The sequence below is a fragment of the Nelumbo nucifera genome, chromosome 5, assembly GCF_055504915.1.
Source record: "Nelumbo nucifera cultivar China Antique chromosome 5, China Antique-T2T, whole genome shotgun sequence".
Lineage (NCBI taxonomy): Eukaryota > Viridiplantae > Streptophyta > Magnoliopsida > Proteales > Nelumbonaceae > Nelumbo > Nelumbo nucifera.
Genome location: NC_142653.1, coordinates 40,837,681 through 40,853,570, shown reverse-complemented (window position 1 = coordinate 40,853,570; position 15,890 = coordinate 40,837,681). Strand labels below are relative to the sequence as shown.

General features: G+C 39.3%; 1 protein-coding gene across 3 annotated transcripts in view; it reads right to left on the bottom strand.

Moving 5' to 3' along the window:
• The window catches only part of NDC1 (NAD(P)H dehydrogenase C1), a 58,674-nt gene extending 43,278 nt beyond the window's left edge, over nucleotides 1-15,396 (bottom strand). Inside the window, exons 1-3 of one of the 3 annotated variants that reach the window (XM_010245183.3) lie at nucleotides 15,164-15,396; nucleotides 4,864-5,057; nucleotides 1,818-1,913 (exon numbers count right to left, since the gene is read on the bottom strand). In XM_010245183.3, the coding sequence (XP_010243485.1) occupies nucleotides 1,818-1,913; nucleotides 4,864-5,057; nucleotides 15,164-15,212 (339 nt within the window). In that variant the 5' untranslated portion in view covers nucleotides 15,213-15,396. Of the gene's footprint in view, nucleotides 1-1,817; nucleotides 1,914-4,863; nucleotides 5,067-15,163 lie in introns of all 3 variants that reach the window. The other 2 variants (XM_010245182.3, XM_088888550.1) reach the window with 2 other exon arrangements.
• Between the last annotated feature and the right edge of the window lie 494 nt (nucleotides 15,397-15,890).

Genomic DNA, 15,890 nt, shown 5'->3' with positions numbered 1-15,890 from the left:
TACCTCTTTTCAAAGCATCATCTGACTATAATGTTTTGTAGAACTCACCCTATATAATATTGGACAAATCTAGCAAAATCTTCTTTCTCCACACCATTCATCTTCCCAAAACCCCACTCTACTACCATTCCCCACCACAAGCTATCCTAGATCTTGAGAATTCAGAATAAAACGCCATAATCCCTTTTCATAGAGAAACACCATATGAACCAAATTCTCTTGTACCCTGTTCAAACTTGTTACTCTGTACTTACCAACCACCGCCCTTCTTCAAAGAGACTCTCTTTCCTTTCTGAATCTTAAAAGGCAATTAGCCAATAATGCTTTGCTGAGAGATATAATAGAAGAAAACAAAATCAGTTCCATCAACCAGATAGAGCTGTCAATATATCTAGGAATCAATCTTTTTGTTTTTCTGATAAATATATATAGGAATCAATCTGGTAGACCAACAAAGCATACCCAATACACAAATAGAAAGAAAAGAGCCATTTATCATATCTTCATGTATCAGTACCTATGGGACCATTGTTTGGTGTAATGGTAAAACCTTGGGCGACAAGTGTAAGGACCCAAATTTGAGTCTGAGAGCAGCCACTTTGTGCCCAAAAAAAGGCGACAACAACAACAACAAAGGCTAGGTCTGTATCCAGTTTACCCCTCCCAAGGTCCCAAATAGCTGGGAACAACATTGGATGATGGCCCTTAATGTAACAGTACCCATAGTAACAAGTTAACAATATCCAATAGTTCAAATTAGTTTTAATTCAAACTGTAGTTCCCTAAATACAGTCCATACTCTGCCAATTAGACTAGAGATTACATGTAATTCAGATTGGATTCCCTCCCATACATAAGAGCTTGTACAATTCATGTATTTTCATTTGATATGTTAATAAATATGCTTTGACTCACATATAAAAAAATTATAGTCAATTAAATATAACTTGACTGGTATCAAATATCCAATCTTGATGAACTTTGTATCACAATATTCTCTCAAAATATTACCATTCACTTTTATAAGATCTGGTTTGTAATCTAGATCCTCCAAAATCTAAAGCTATAATAAACCAAGTGTGGTTTGTAAATTTGAGATAGTAAAACCCACTATAAAATATCCAGTGGACAAATTTTTCTGACCAGCATTGTTCAAAATCTTTATACTCATGACACAGCAATTGAAGATTTAGAACCATATTTAAAATAGCCCCGACTTTTCTGGAACTATTAAGTCAGAGGCACTCTGATAGAGATTTATAGAACTCAGTGAGGCACTACTTCAAAGAATAGTAAACTGAGTATGGTTTATCAATCTAACATAGTACAAAATCCACTACAAAGTATCTAGTGGACAAGATTGATTCACCAGCACTACTTAAAACTTTCAGCATTAGAACATAGCAGTTGAAGATTTGGAATCATGGTGTGATTGTTCTATGAGTTTACATGGTTCATCTGTAATCTATGATACTCAGACACCAGACCAATGGTGCTGTATCACATCAGATACTTCAATTTTTAGTGTAAACATCGTATCCAATACCATACCCAAATGTGTACTTGCTGTATCCAGGTAATATAGCCTATAATATTATATGGTTTGTTATTTGTTCAATTTTCAAACTTGAGAATTGATACTTTGCAAAGGCACTGCAAAGACTGGAAAAAAAATATATATTATAACAACATTGAAAGAAAAGTTTTACAATAGTTTATCAGTGTATAATGGATTAGTACTTATTTCATGGCAGAAAAAAGAATCAGCCATGTTGAAATTTAAAAACTCAAATTAATGGCACTGATTCAAAGCTTACCTGAGGTTTCTTATCATTAGGCCACACAAGAGATTCTAATCTTAAAGCTGTATATAAGCCTCCAAATCCTCCTCCTAGTATGCAAACTCGTGGTTTCTGTAAGCAAAATATACCTCCACTTTAACAAAAAAAAAAGACCACTAAATCTCGTATTTTCAATTTACATGAAAAAAAAATAGAAAATAAGAAAGAAGTTTGGAAAAAAAACAACTAGAATACAACTTGACCAAGGAGCAACATTTTCCCTAGATTAATAGGCTAAAATAAATATAAAGAGGTAGGAATCATGTCCATTCAGGTTAGACCAAGACTAACATAGATGTGAAGACTTGTGGGAAAGTGGTTGGGGCTGGGAGCCGGGAGAGGAGAAGAGGGATCATAGAGTTAGCTGGGAGATAGTGTGTAGGAGTAAGAATTGTAGTGGTTTGGGGCTTGGGAGTATTAGGAAAAGGAATATGACTCTGTTGGGAAAGTGGTTGTGGAAGTTCCCTATGGAGAAGGAGAAGCTATGGTCTAGGATAGTGGCAAGTATACATGGACTGGAGCACAATGGATGGGACGCTGGAATCAGAGCTAGGACCACAAGCAATTCTCCTTAGAAAGCCATTCATGACCTGCTACCAGTCTTCTCCCCTAATATCAGGTATGAATTGAATTCCGGTAACTCCATAAAATTTTGGGAACAAACTTGGGTGGGGAGTGCCCCTCTAAAGGATCAGTTTCCTTCTTTGTATGCTCTTTCTGAATTGAAAAATGAGCCAATCTCGTCTTTCACCACCCCGTCCTCTTCCACTTCTAGGATTGGGTGGAACTTGGGTCTAAAAAGGGATTTGAGGGACTCAAACTTCAACAGTATTTCGAGCCTTATTGCACTTCTTGATAACGTTGTCTTAGACCCCACTAGGGCAGATTCTAGAATTTGGACACCTACCCCCAATGGCATCTTTTCTTGTGCTTCGGTCTTCAAAGTCTTAAGTCAGTCCACCAGTCTTACCTTCCCCCCTTTCCCTGTTGGTGAGGTTTGGTGCAGAGAAATACCTCCTAGGGTTGGTAGTTTTTGTTGGGAAGCCTATCTGGAAAGAATCAACACTGGTGATCTACTCCAAAAGAAGAGACCCAATACTTGCTTGTCACCTCAGTGGTGTGTTCTTTGTAAAGCGGATGGAGAGACTGGTTTTCACCTACTGGTGTCTTGCCATTTTGCAAGGTCAATTTGGGATTGGGCTTTCTCCCTATTTGGATGTAGCTGGAATCCGCCATCAGACTTGCAGGGCCTTTTTTCCCCTTCTTTTTCCAGGTGACGGATAAAAAGGGGAAGGACAATGTGGAGAGGACTAAGGGCTACAGTATGTTGGACACTTTGGGAGGAAAGAAACTCCAGGATATTCTCAGAAGCTCAAAGAGGAGCAGCAGATCTGAGGGCTATCATACATATTAGGGCGGTACAGTGGCTGAAATCTTTAGCACTATTCACAGGTTACACTGTGGATGACATGTTGAGGAAGTGGGGTGAAATTGCAAATTGCACACAGACCAAGTCAGTAATGAGTGTGGCTTGGACCCCGCCACCTGGTGGATTCTTGAAATTAAACTTTGATGGGTGTAGTAGGGGAAATCCGGGACAATCGGGGATTGGGGGTGTTTTTAGGGATGAAAATGGGGTCATTTCTGCCATGTTCTCAGGCCCAAATGGGGTGGGTGACTCCCTTAGAGCTGAGATCTTTGCAGTTATGGAAGGAGTCCGGAAAGCTAAGGAGTTGAACATCAGGAAGCTCATAATTGGGGGATTCAGAGGTGGTGATAGGGTGGCTGAGTAAAGATCACAATGGTTTATGGAAGTACAATAATGAGAGGAGAAAATTCAAGTGGTTGGTGCGGGAGATGGAAGTTAAGACATGTTGGGTTAGAAGATCGGCTAATTCCTTAGCTGACGGTTTAGCTAAACAAGGGGCAGAAAGGGATTCACTGTTTTGGGATAAGTTGTAACTTAAGTGTGTTTTTTTTTTTCTTTTTTTCCTTTTCTTGAGGTTCTTTGTTGCTCTTGGAAGATAAGTGTGTTTGTCTTCCTCTTGTAAATCTTCTATTGATGATTTAATGAAAGTGTTATTGATCAAAAAAAAAAAAAAACATAGATGTGAAGAAAGCATGACATCATGTTGGTTCAGGTAGACTCAGATTGCTTATACCAACTCAGTCCTGCCATGGATCAAAATTATCTACAGACCAGACAACCTAAAAGCTACAAAGAAACAAGTCTGGGTTGACTGGGAAGCTTGTGTGAGACAATACAAAAAGAAATAATCACCTTTTATGTAACAAAGAACCTCAAGAAAAGGAAGCATGACATCATGTTGGTTCAGGTAGACTCAGATTGCTTATACCAACTCAGTCCTGCCATGGATCAAAATTATCTACAGACCAGACAACCTAAAAGCTACAAAGAAACAAGTCTGGGTTGACTGGGAAGCTTGTGTGAGACAATAAAAAACGAAATAATCACCTTTTATGTAATGAGACCATCCCTTGTATGCCATCCTTCCAGAGTACCATTTACAAGAAAGCTCTTGAAGGAAAGTCCATTGTTTTGTGAGCCCATTTCCCAAGACCTTCCCATAATCTCGTTACGAGATGAGAACACAATAAATATCAAAACAATCAAAAATGAGATAAAGATCAACCAATCCATCCAAAACATACTTCAAATTCCCCCTCCTTCAAATGAAACCTCTTATATGGTGTGGAAAAATCTCTTCAATGCAAAAAGTTTGGTTACAAAAAATTTAAAAAAAAAAAAAAAGATGTACTAGTAAAAACATAGACCACTAACCACCTAAAAAAGTGGTTCACTTATCATAAAGAGACAACACTGTACAAATGTTGTTCCCTTCACTGGAAGTAGAATAAATTTTCTCATACAAAGATTCAAAAAGTTGAACCTGGATATGTACTTTTGTAATGCAAATAATTGGGCATTGTGAAGATTTCAACAATAATGACACAAATGCTCCAATACAAGAAAGATAAATACTAATATAAGGAGTCCAACCTGCTTATCAGGCCATGCATATGTTGGCAGTACTGCTTCTCCTTCAATCGTCTGCATAATGTCCCCATTTCTCATTGTTGTGCCCAATGCAATAAAGCTGAGTCCTTTCCTTGGGGATCTTGTGAATGGAATTGTATTGCCTGCATATCTTCTTGAAGAACCAGCAAATAGTTTGCTCCAATATTTTGCCCCTCCTGGAATAACTAAAAAGCTAATGTTTCAAAATGATGTAACTTCAAAGTAATAACCTTGTCTTCAGTTTATCCAACATCAGACTAAATCCAAATCCAACATCGTTATAATTTACATTGTGGGTAAGGTACATAAGAGAAACGTATCTAAATTTTAAAGCAGCAGTTCAACATTACTAAAAGATCCCTAGCTGGGTCAGAGACAAGCCAAAGGAACAAGCTTTGGCCCCTGAAATTTTACAAATTCCAACAGACCTGAGAAAGTTATCTCCTCTGCTTCAACTGAAGGCCTAAATTCACAAATAACTTTGAACATAAACTCCTTTAGATCCCACATCATCCAGTTAGGAAAGATTTTTTATTAGAGTTATCATATGCAGCCAAAGAAGGAAAACTCCTTTTGTTTAATAGTGTTAGAGTTAGCCGAATGAGGGGTAGATTAGTCTTTCACTCAGTTTAAGTTATGTGCTTATGTGGCAGTTCTAATTAGACTTTCTGTCCCATACTTAAGTGGGGGCAGTTTAGTCATTGTACTTTAATTAAGAACCCTTAATCCATATTATGGTCGACTGGTAGGGTTTAGGCTACCAAGTTCGACTGACTCTTCTTCTTCTTCTAATTCTTCTGCTCTTTCTCCTTCACTCTCTTCTGGTTTGAACTGCTGAAGCTACTGAAATAACATGGTATCAGCGTGCTAAACGAAGGAGAAGAAGGCTGCGGCAAGTTTAGTTACTGCAGCAAGTTTTATTTTTTTAGGACTGCCGCAGTCCCTATTTCAAGTGGTTAGGAAGGTGCGGCAGTGCTAGGCTATCAGTTCCATATTGCTGTCACCATGTGTAACAGCTATGGTCGTGTGGTGGTGTTTGTGATGTTCATCCTCTATTGAGCAGTTTCAAGAGGGCTCGTGTGTGGTTAGTTGAGTTGCTGAGTTACTGTCATTGTGATTTATGGTTCTGTGTAATCAGTAGTGGTGTGAACAAGAACAAAAGTCTGTATTTTTGTGCTGGAAGGAGTGGCCAAATTGTTTACATCAATTTTCTGACTTGTTGTTGCTGTCTGAATGCTAGTTTACCTTTTTTCTTTAATCTGAAATGGTAGTCGAACCTGTCTGAAACATCAAGCTCTTAATCTGAATGGTAGTTTACATAGTGGTGATTGATTGTGACTGGTTGTGAACCTATTATCTGTGTTTGGAGACTGCTGTAGTGCCCGAAACATCAAGCTCCTGACAGCAGTACTCGGTTGGTGACTGGGGATTCAGCATCAGAAGTAGCATTGGGAGGGCATCATGGCAGCAACAAGAGATGGTTGTAGTGATCAGAAACCTGGTGTGATGATTCCTCTGACTATCTGGGTGTGCAGATGACTTCAATTAAACTTAATGGTGAGAATTATGTGCCATGGGCCAAGCCAGTAGAAGTTTTTTCTCAAGGCAAAGAGGAAAGTGAAACATGTGAAGGAAGATAAACCATCAACTGACTCTCCAAGGTTTGATGACTGGGAACAGGAAGATGCCCAAATCATGACATGGATATGGAATAATATGGAACCCAAAATAGGTGCCAACTTTATGTTTTTAGATACAGCTAAAGACATATGGGAACATGCCAAGAAGCTTTATTCTGGGCAGGATAATATTACGAGGGTATATCAGCTCTATCAGGAGTATTTTGATCTGCAGCAAGGGAATAAAACCTTAGAAGAGTACTATTCCAATTTGAAAAACCTCAGAAATGAACTCAATGTCTATCATCCCCTAACTCCAAATGTTAAGGTTCAGCAACAACAGAGGGAGCAACTAGATGTCACTAGGTTCTTAGTGGGGCTGAAATCAGAGTACGAACCAGTTAGAGCCCAAATCTTGGGAGGCTCTACTATTTCTACTCTTGAGGAAGTATTTGCAAGGCTTCGTAGGATTTCTTTGGGTTCTACAAAGTGTACCACACCATCTGGCAGATCAATATTTGTGGTAGCCAGAGGAAGTGGGCGTAGTACTAGAGGGGGAGGACATGCATCTTGAGGAAGTCGTGGTGGTTTCATATTTGGCCGTGGTGGTGGTCGTGACTCAGGGGGAGGCCGTGGTAAAGGAAAAGGTAACTCTACTAGGAAGTGTACCCACTGTGGCAGGGAAGGACATTCAGTGAATTTCTGTTATAATCTCCATGGCCCACCTTCTACATGGGCTAAACATGCAATAGCAGGTGGGGTTGATGTTAGTGATAACCAACAGCCAGATCTCACACCTTCCACATCTACATCTGTTTCCGGGAAGGAGGTGATGAGTGTACCGTGCGATGAGTATGAGAGGTTCCTTCAGGCTACTTCACAACATACTACAGCCACCCATGCACACTCAGGTATAGCTTGTCTGGAATCCAAACCCTCTCCCTGGATTATTGACTCTGGAGCCTCTGATCACATGACCGGGACTCTAGGTGTGTTCTCTTCCCTCTCTGAAACTTCCACAACTCAAACTGTTACCCTTGCCAATGGTTCCTCTTCTCCCATCTGTGGTGTTGGTAATGTTGACACGACTTCTCTTTCATTATCATCTGTTCTATATGTACCTAAATTTCCATTCAATCTTATGTCAGTTAGTAAATTAACTACGACCCTTAATTGCTCTATTACATTTTTCCCTTCATTTTGTGTTTTTCAGGATCTCAAGACGGGGAAGAAGAATGGTGGAGGGCATGAAGCCGGTGGATTGTATTATCTTAACGATGGTGGATCGTCAGTTGCACTTCAGACTTCCTTCACTCTTCTACAATGGCATTGTCGGCTGGGACGTCCATCTCTCAAGGCACTCAAGATACCAGTTCCGTCTTTGAGTCATTTGTCGTCTTTATAGTGTGAACCGTGTCAATATGGGAAACACCATCGGGTTTCCTTCAGTCATAGAGTTGATAGTCGTATGTTGAGTCGTTTTGCTTTTGTTCATTCATATGTTTGGAGTCCAATTAAAATAGAATCTTATAATGGTTACAAGTATTTTGTCACTTTTATTGATTGTTCAATGATGACATGGATTTATTTAATGAAAGAAATGAGTGAATTAGTTTCCATTTTTCAAAAATTCCATGCTGAAATACATACGCAATTTGGTGTTCCAATCAGAGTTCTTCATTCAGATAATGGTCGTGAATACTTTCTCACTTCTTTTCAACAATATTTAGAACAACATGGCATCATTCATCAAATTTCATGTGCATCCACCCCTCAACAAAATGGGGTGGTTGAAGGAAAGAACCGCCATTTCCTTGAAACTGCTTGGTCTATTCTTCATCATATGAGTGTTCCTAAACGATTTTGAAGTGATGTTGTGCTTACTGCTTATTTCCTTATTAATCGGATGCCCTCCTTCGTCCTTCATGGTCAGTCTCCCTTTTCTATTTTGTTCCCCACCTTATCTCCCTTTCCATTAACACCCCGAGTCATTGGTTGTGTGTGCTTTGTTCACAATCTGAGTCCAGGGTTAGACAAACTGGATGCACGCTCTATTAAGTGTATCTTTCTTGGCTACTCTCGGACCTAGAAAGGGTATAAGTGTTACAATCCCATTACTCGGAAGTTCTATGTCTGTCCTGATGTCACTTTTTTTGAGTCCATTCCATTCTTCTCGAGACCTAAAGTATCGTTATCTCCACCTTTGCTTTCTCTCCCTCTTCCAGTCCATGATCCTGTTCCGGTTGTTCCAGTTGGGGCTGAACCTTCACCTCCTCCAGTGCAGATTCCTACTGAATGACCACTGATCCGGCACGTGTATACTCATCGACAGACACAGGCACCTCCTCCAGCTTCTACCTTGTCTGCAGATCCTGTTATTGCTCCTGTCCCAAAACCTTCAGAGCTTGATCTTCCCATTTCTTTACGGAAAGGTAAATGTAGTTGTACCCTACATCCCATTTCTAATTTTGTTTCAGTCTCTCACCTTTCTGCTTCACATTGCTAGTTTGTTTTTCTATTGTCATCTATCTCTATACCTAAGGATGTCCAGAAGGCCCTTACTTCACTCGGGTGGCATCAAGCAATGGAGGAGGAACTCTGCTCTTTAGCATACTCCCACATGGGAGCTCACTACTCTTCCTCCAAGTAAGCTTGTTGTGGGTTGTAAATGGGTGTATACTGTTAAATACTTGTCGGATGGCAGTGTGGAGCGTTTAAGGCACGACTTGTTGCTAAAGGTTATTCTCAGTTGTATGGGGTGGACTATATGGAGACCTTCTCTCCAGTGGCAAAGATTGGCTCAGTCCGAATCTTAACTTCCCTAGCAATTATGTATGGTTGGCCCTTGTTTCAACTTGACATTAAAAATTCCTTCCTTCATGGTGACCCCATGGAGGAGGTATATATGGAGCAACCACCTGGGTTTGTTGCTCAAGGGGAGGATGGTAAGGTGTGTATACTGAAAAAGGCAATTTATGGGTCAAAACAATCTCCTCGTGCTTGGTTTGGGAAGTTTAGTGAAGTGGTAAAGAATTTTGGAATGAAACAATGTCAGGTTGACCACTCAATGTTCAGTTATGATTCAGAAGCCGGAAAGATTTTATTAGTAGTCTATGTGGATGATATTGTCATAACTGGTAGTGACAAATTGGGGATTGATAAACTAAAGGCCTTCCTGCAAGAACATTTTCAAACAAAAGACCTTGGGAAGTTGAAGTATTTCTTGGGTATAGAAGTTGCCAGATCAAAACAAGGTGTAAATCTGTGCCAAAGAAAATATGTCCTTGATTTGCTGGATGAAACAGGACTGTTAGGTGCAAAACCGGTTGAAACTCCCATGGAACCAAATGCTAAGTTGAGTAATGATACAGGTGAAATATTTGATGATCCTGGAAGATAAAGACGGTTAGTGGGGAAGCTGAACTATCTGACTATCACAAGACCAGACATCTCCTTTGCTGTCAGCGTAGTGAGCCAATTTATGCAGAACCCTCGGATACCTCACTGGGATGCAGTTCTTAGAATTGTAAGGTACCTGAAGGGAGCTCCAGGTCGTGGGTTATTGTACAAACCAGGAGGAAGACTTAAGGTAGTTGGGTATATAGATGCAGCTTGGGCAGGCTCAGTGTCGGATAGAAGATCTACTACAGCTTATTGTACATTCCTTGGAGGAAATCTAGTGACATGGAAGAGTAAGAAGCAGATTGTTGTGGCAAGGAATAGTGTTGAAGCCGAATATAGAGCCATGGCACACACTACATGTGAATTAGTATGGCTGAGAAACCTCCTACAAGAAATTGGATTCTCAATGGACAGACCTATGAGATTGTACTGTGATAATCAAGCTGCAATTCACATCTCATCTAATCCTGTTTTCCATGAGAGAACAAAGCACATAAAGATTGATTGCCACTTTGTGAGAGAGAAAGTCCTTACTGGAGAGATAAGCACGGAACATGTGGGCTCAGGTGATCAGTGGACAGATTTGTTTACAAAAGGTTTAAGCTCAGGGAGAGTGAACTATATATGTAACAAGCCAGGATTATATGACATATATTCTCCAGTTTGAGGGGGAGTGTTAGAGTTAGCCGAATGAGGGATAGGTTAGTCTTTTCATTCAGTTTAAGTTATGTGTTGATGTGGCAGTTCTAATTAGACTTCTCGTCCCATACTTAAGTGGGGGCAATTTAGTCATTGTACTTTAATTAAGAACCCCTAATCCATATTATGTTCGATTGGTAGGGTTTAGGCTACCAAGTTCGACTGATTCTTCTTCTTCTGCTCTTTCTCCTTCACTCTCTTCTGGTTCGAACTACTGAAGCTACTGAAATAACAACTAGCAATAAGATTAATTTTATTAATATGGAATATAAATAAGATTAGTACAACTTGATGGAAAAAGAGTCATCACCCAATTATCAAAATCAAAGTTACATAGAAGCCCAAAATAGTTGTTCCTTGAATACCCCTTGTTTGGAAGGGGAGTCAGCTAGCAAATTTGCACTCCTTCTACCCACTTGAATTCTGCATTCATATCCTTCACAATCCTTTCAACTTCCCTTAAAACATGTTTGAGAGTCCAAGGGATATTCTGCCGCAATTAGCCCATGAGATAACTACCTTTGAGTCCCCTCCTACCTCCACCTGTCTAAAACCCAGTTGCTTTGCTAACCGAAGACCTTGCAGCAATGCCAATAATTCTGCTTTTAGGGAGTTACCCATGTCAATTGGCCCTGAAAATAGAACCAATATTCTACTCTCAAAATTTCTGATTACTCCTATTCCTGCCAAACCATAAGAGCTCCCATCAAAGTTCAGTTTTACTTTGTTGTCTTCTCGGGATTTCCACTCCATTCTTATTTTTCTTTTTTCTCTTGAAGAATGTGCTACCTCAGTCCAGGCTCTAAGAACATCAGTGACTGAGAACATTTGGAAGCTATCCAAAGTCTTGATCCGTAGTGCTACCTTCAATTTGATGTTGTCTATCACCTCCTCAGAGGTTCTGCTTTTTCCATTGAATATTCTATTATTCCTTTCTTCCCAAACAACCCAACTAACTGCTACCTTAGTAGCTTTCCAGAGTATTCTCCCTCTTTTCTTTGGCTGTCACAAAAAGTGAGGACTGAAGATGTCCACCAAGGCACATGAAAAACTCCCCCTCCAAAAAGAGCACAGAAAAACTCCCAAATTCTATGCACAAAGGCAAATGAGATTGGTAGATGGGAGAGGGTCTCACCACTACTCCTACATGTGAAGCACCAATGAGGAGAAAGGCAAGAAAAACGCCTTCTTCTTTGTAGCATATCACAGGTCTTTACCTTTCCGAGGAAAAATTCCCAGCAGAAAGCTTGAAGGAATAGGTTTACTCCAAATTTCTTTAACAAGGAAGTCCACCCCTTGATAAGTGGGAAAGGTAAGGACTTGGAAAAAAAGAGGAACAGGTAAAGAGGCCACCTAGTGAGGCTGACCATATTCTCAAGTCCTCAAGGTCTGGGTCCAGGAAGGCTTCCCCCAAAAAGTCAAGAAGGTGAATCAAAGATATACATTCACATTCCCTTAAGCCTCTTCTGAAGCCCAATTTCCAGTTTAACCCAGTAGAAGAAGGTGTTCCCACACTAGATACCTTCTCACTTGACTTAGATTTAAATAATGCAAGTAAGTATTCATGTCAAAATGCTTTAAATTTGATGAAGGATGAAGGATCATCCTTGAACATTATACTGCCAGTCCAAAAAAAATCACAAAATTCCATTCCTCTGATATAGATATTTATTGGTTCCCCATTTTTTTTTTTGATAAATGATTATTGGTTCCCCATTAGCCAAACAAAAGACAAAACGATAGGAAATTTTTTATCTTTTTTTTCTCTTTTTAAGCATATTATAAGTATTTGGCAAAGGATTTTCAAGATCCCATTAGCTAGAAAGACCTGCTAGGCTCATTATATTACACCCTAATGTCACATACTATAGTACACGAGAACCCCTCCAGATCTTTTCTTTTCTTCTTCTTTTTTTTCGTTTGTTTGGATCATTGAATTCCTCCAGATCATAATTAAAGACATGGGTTCAGATATCCCAAGGTCTCTAGGTTTGCTACAAGAACCAAAATCCCAAAAATAGGTTTCGATTTGACAAGTGAACAAAAGAACTAATTTTTGTGTCCTTTTATTATAAGTGATATTATAAATCATTAAGAGGCAAAAAGGCATCACAAACAAAAAGGGAAAATAAACTTTAAGTTCCCCCAAGTATCTCTTTAGAACAACATAAAGTTACCGCATTGCAATCTCTAACCCATACCACATCTTAAGCCAAAAAGTCAGGTACAGTATCATCTTCCTTCAGAATCCATCTAAGAGGAACTGAAAATTTACTATGATACCTGGATATCTGTACACAGGTGCCATAGCATGTCAAATACTTCATTTTGTAGTGTAAACTTCACATCCAATATTATATCCAGGCATGCCTTTGCATGTCCAGTTAGCATAGTATTTACCAACCAATACTTCCCTCATAAGATAAGCATAGCATTACCTAATAGCATTGTTTTAATCTTCCTCAACTAAAAGCGGGCCAAAGCCCTTAGCCTTTGGAATACTTTAACTATGAAACAGAAGATGAAATGGAGTTCAAAGAATCTAGAGGCAAATCATATTACCCCTCCAAGAAATGAACCTATACTTCTACAGGCAAGAAAGGATACTCTTTTTTGCAATGCCAAATTTGAACCCAGATGCAACGCTATATAATGCAGATTATCAAATGCTATAAATCCCAGTTTTCTCTTGGAGGAATCTCAATTACCACTTTCATAGAAGGGCAAGGCTAATTTCCCTTAGCCTTCCATCTAAAACTGATTCTGTGTTTTTTTCATGTTTGTTTAGTTAATTACATCATGAATTGGGATGAAATAGTTAACCTACCAATATCCTCCTTCCTTAATAGACTTCAAATTGTTACAGTAGATTTGATTATCATGTATCAGAATGTGGACTATCAATAGATCTTCTCCCCAAAAGCACACAGTGATCATATTGACCCTGGAAAATCTAGACCCAAGAGAAAACAGAAGGGTGTTGTTAGGGATCCAGAGGGCCAGGCCAGCAAGTTGTCAGTGTATTCTAGGAGGAGAAGGAGGCCATGTCAGTATCCTGAGCCAACAACTCAGAGACTGCTGGGATTAACTAATCTAGCTACCAAATTGACAAGTTGTAAATCTATTGTGAATCAGTTACGAAGGTAGCTGAACCAATATAAAATGGAGTGTACTTTCACAGAAACAGTTATCTGCATCTTTGGGCTAATAGAAGATATGCATTGAAGTAGATCATCAAATGGTGATTAGAGGATGAGAGATAGGAAAGTGAAAACGGTCTTTGAGGCCATGCCTTTAGATTTGAAAGACAAGATCATTGGTATCCAAAGTGAATACCTCTTTCCACTAGGTTCCTTGATCCACTAACTCACCAGTTGACAGCATTTAAGAAGAGTAACCACAAGGAATCAGCTTTTGCGAGGTATCTCCTTTCCAAGTTGATTATTTACTTGTATAGTATAAGGGACTCATCCTTGGATGTTGCATAGCTCCAAAGTTGTCTTTGCAAGTCTGAGCACTTTTATTTACATCTTTTTACATTTTATGCTTTAATACAATACACCTACTATAGGGGCTTTTCCTTGGTGTAATGGTAAAATCTCGCGCTAGCAAGCGTGAGGACATGGGTTTGAATCTGACAGCAGCCACTTTGTCCAAAAAATAAAAGGTTAGGACCACTTCCAGTCTGCCCCTCCCAAGACCCCAGATAGCTGAGCCCAACATTGGGTAATGGCCTTTTTTAAAATACAATACACCTACTATATGTAATTGGCAGCTCAGTGCCACTTTTTTACATTGAACTGTCCTTGCTTAGATATCCAGGTGTGTAAGTACACCAAGATTGAGACATGAATCATGATACAACAAACAATGTTTAATCTAAATAAAGACGTTTATAATTGCCTATTAGGGATATAAACAAGATATAAGCTTTTTTTTCTTTCTTTTCCAATCAGTGGTAATTCTTTTTTCTTTCTCTTTCTGATCAGTAAGACAAAACTTGGTGCCCAACGATCTTCCAGTACCACTGGTATGACCATGGCATGCATGAATGGTTCATTAACATGCATCAAGTAAACTCTCGAGCAGAAATTTTTCATCTATTTCTTTTTATCATTTGCAATCTTTCATCCCCTTTACAATGCAAGTTTGTTCCGCGTGAATGAAGTCCAGATAGCATTTCTCAATTGATGTTCAGCTTCAACTTTATGAATGCAATACAAAGAACATATTTCTTAACAAACATCCTAATTGTTAAACAATTGATTAAACAAAAACATCCTGGTTAATAGAAATTGAAAAGATGTTCGACCTCCTACTCCTTTTTATTCGTTGACAGAACCATATTTTCAGAGCAAGGAACCCATTTTAAGCCCATTAAGAATTAAACTACTTCTCAAACAGATAAATGGCAATTTACAGTGTTTCAACATCCTTTATAATGCCTCGACAAATTCAAAGTAGCATGATTACAGAGAAATAAGGAAACCCCATCAAAGATACATCAAATAAATTCTGGGCAAGAAGAATATAAGAAATTTCAAGCCAGAACAAGAACTCACGTTCGAAGGGCGTCAGTGTTGCTGAAGCAGACAATGCAAACTGCGCCATTCGAGGGGAAAAAAAGCAGTACAATGTTGTTTTCGTTTTCCTGGTTTTGGTTAATCAAGCTGAACGAATGAATAAGCGACCGGAGGGTAGAGTTGAGAGTAGCCACTACCCTTCCTTCGCGGCTCTGTTTGTTCCACGATAGCCGCAACGTCTTCGCATTCTGGCCTTCTGGGAGCGGATCAGCGGATAGGCGAGAATGGGCCAATGGAGCGATCATTTCCAGCCCGGACCGGGTCGGCCGGTAAATTTTCGGGCTTGGGCTAGGTTTTGACTTTTGCGTCCAAACCTGGCCTAGTTCATTTGTTTTTTTTTTTTTTCGCTTCACGAGGCTACACAACAGGGAGACTATGTTCCCATACCCAACCCAATTCTGAAACAAATCTTCATCCCCGACCCCCAATCCCTATCGGTCTTCATTCCCGATCCTTGATGGACACGGATTTTCCATAGGGATCCGAATTTCCAAAATTTTCTAATTAAAAATATTTTTTGAATATAATAATTATTTAATAAAAAAGTCTTAAAATATAAATAATTTTTTAAATATATTCTAATATATATAATATAAATAATATTATATATACACTCCCCATTCTGTCCCTGGTTGGGGATCCCTATAATACCATCCCCATCCTTACAAGACAATTTCCATGGGTCCATGGGGTTGGGGAGACTAGG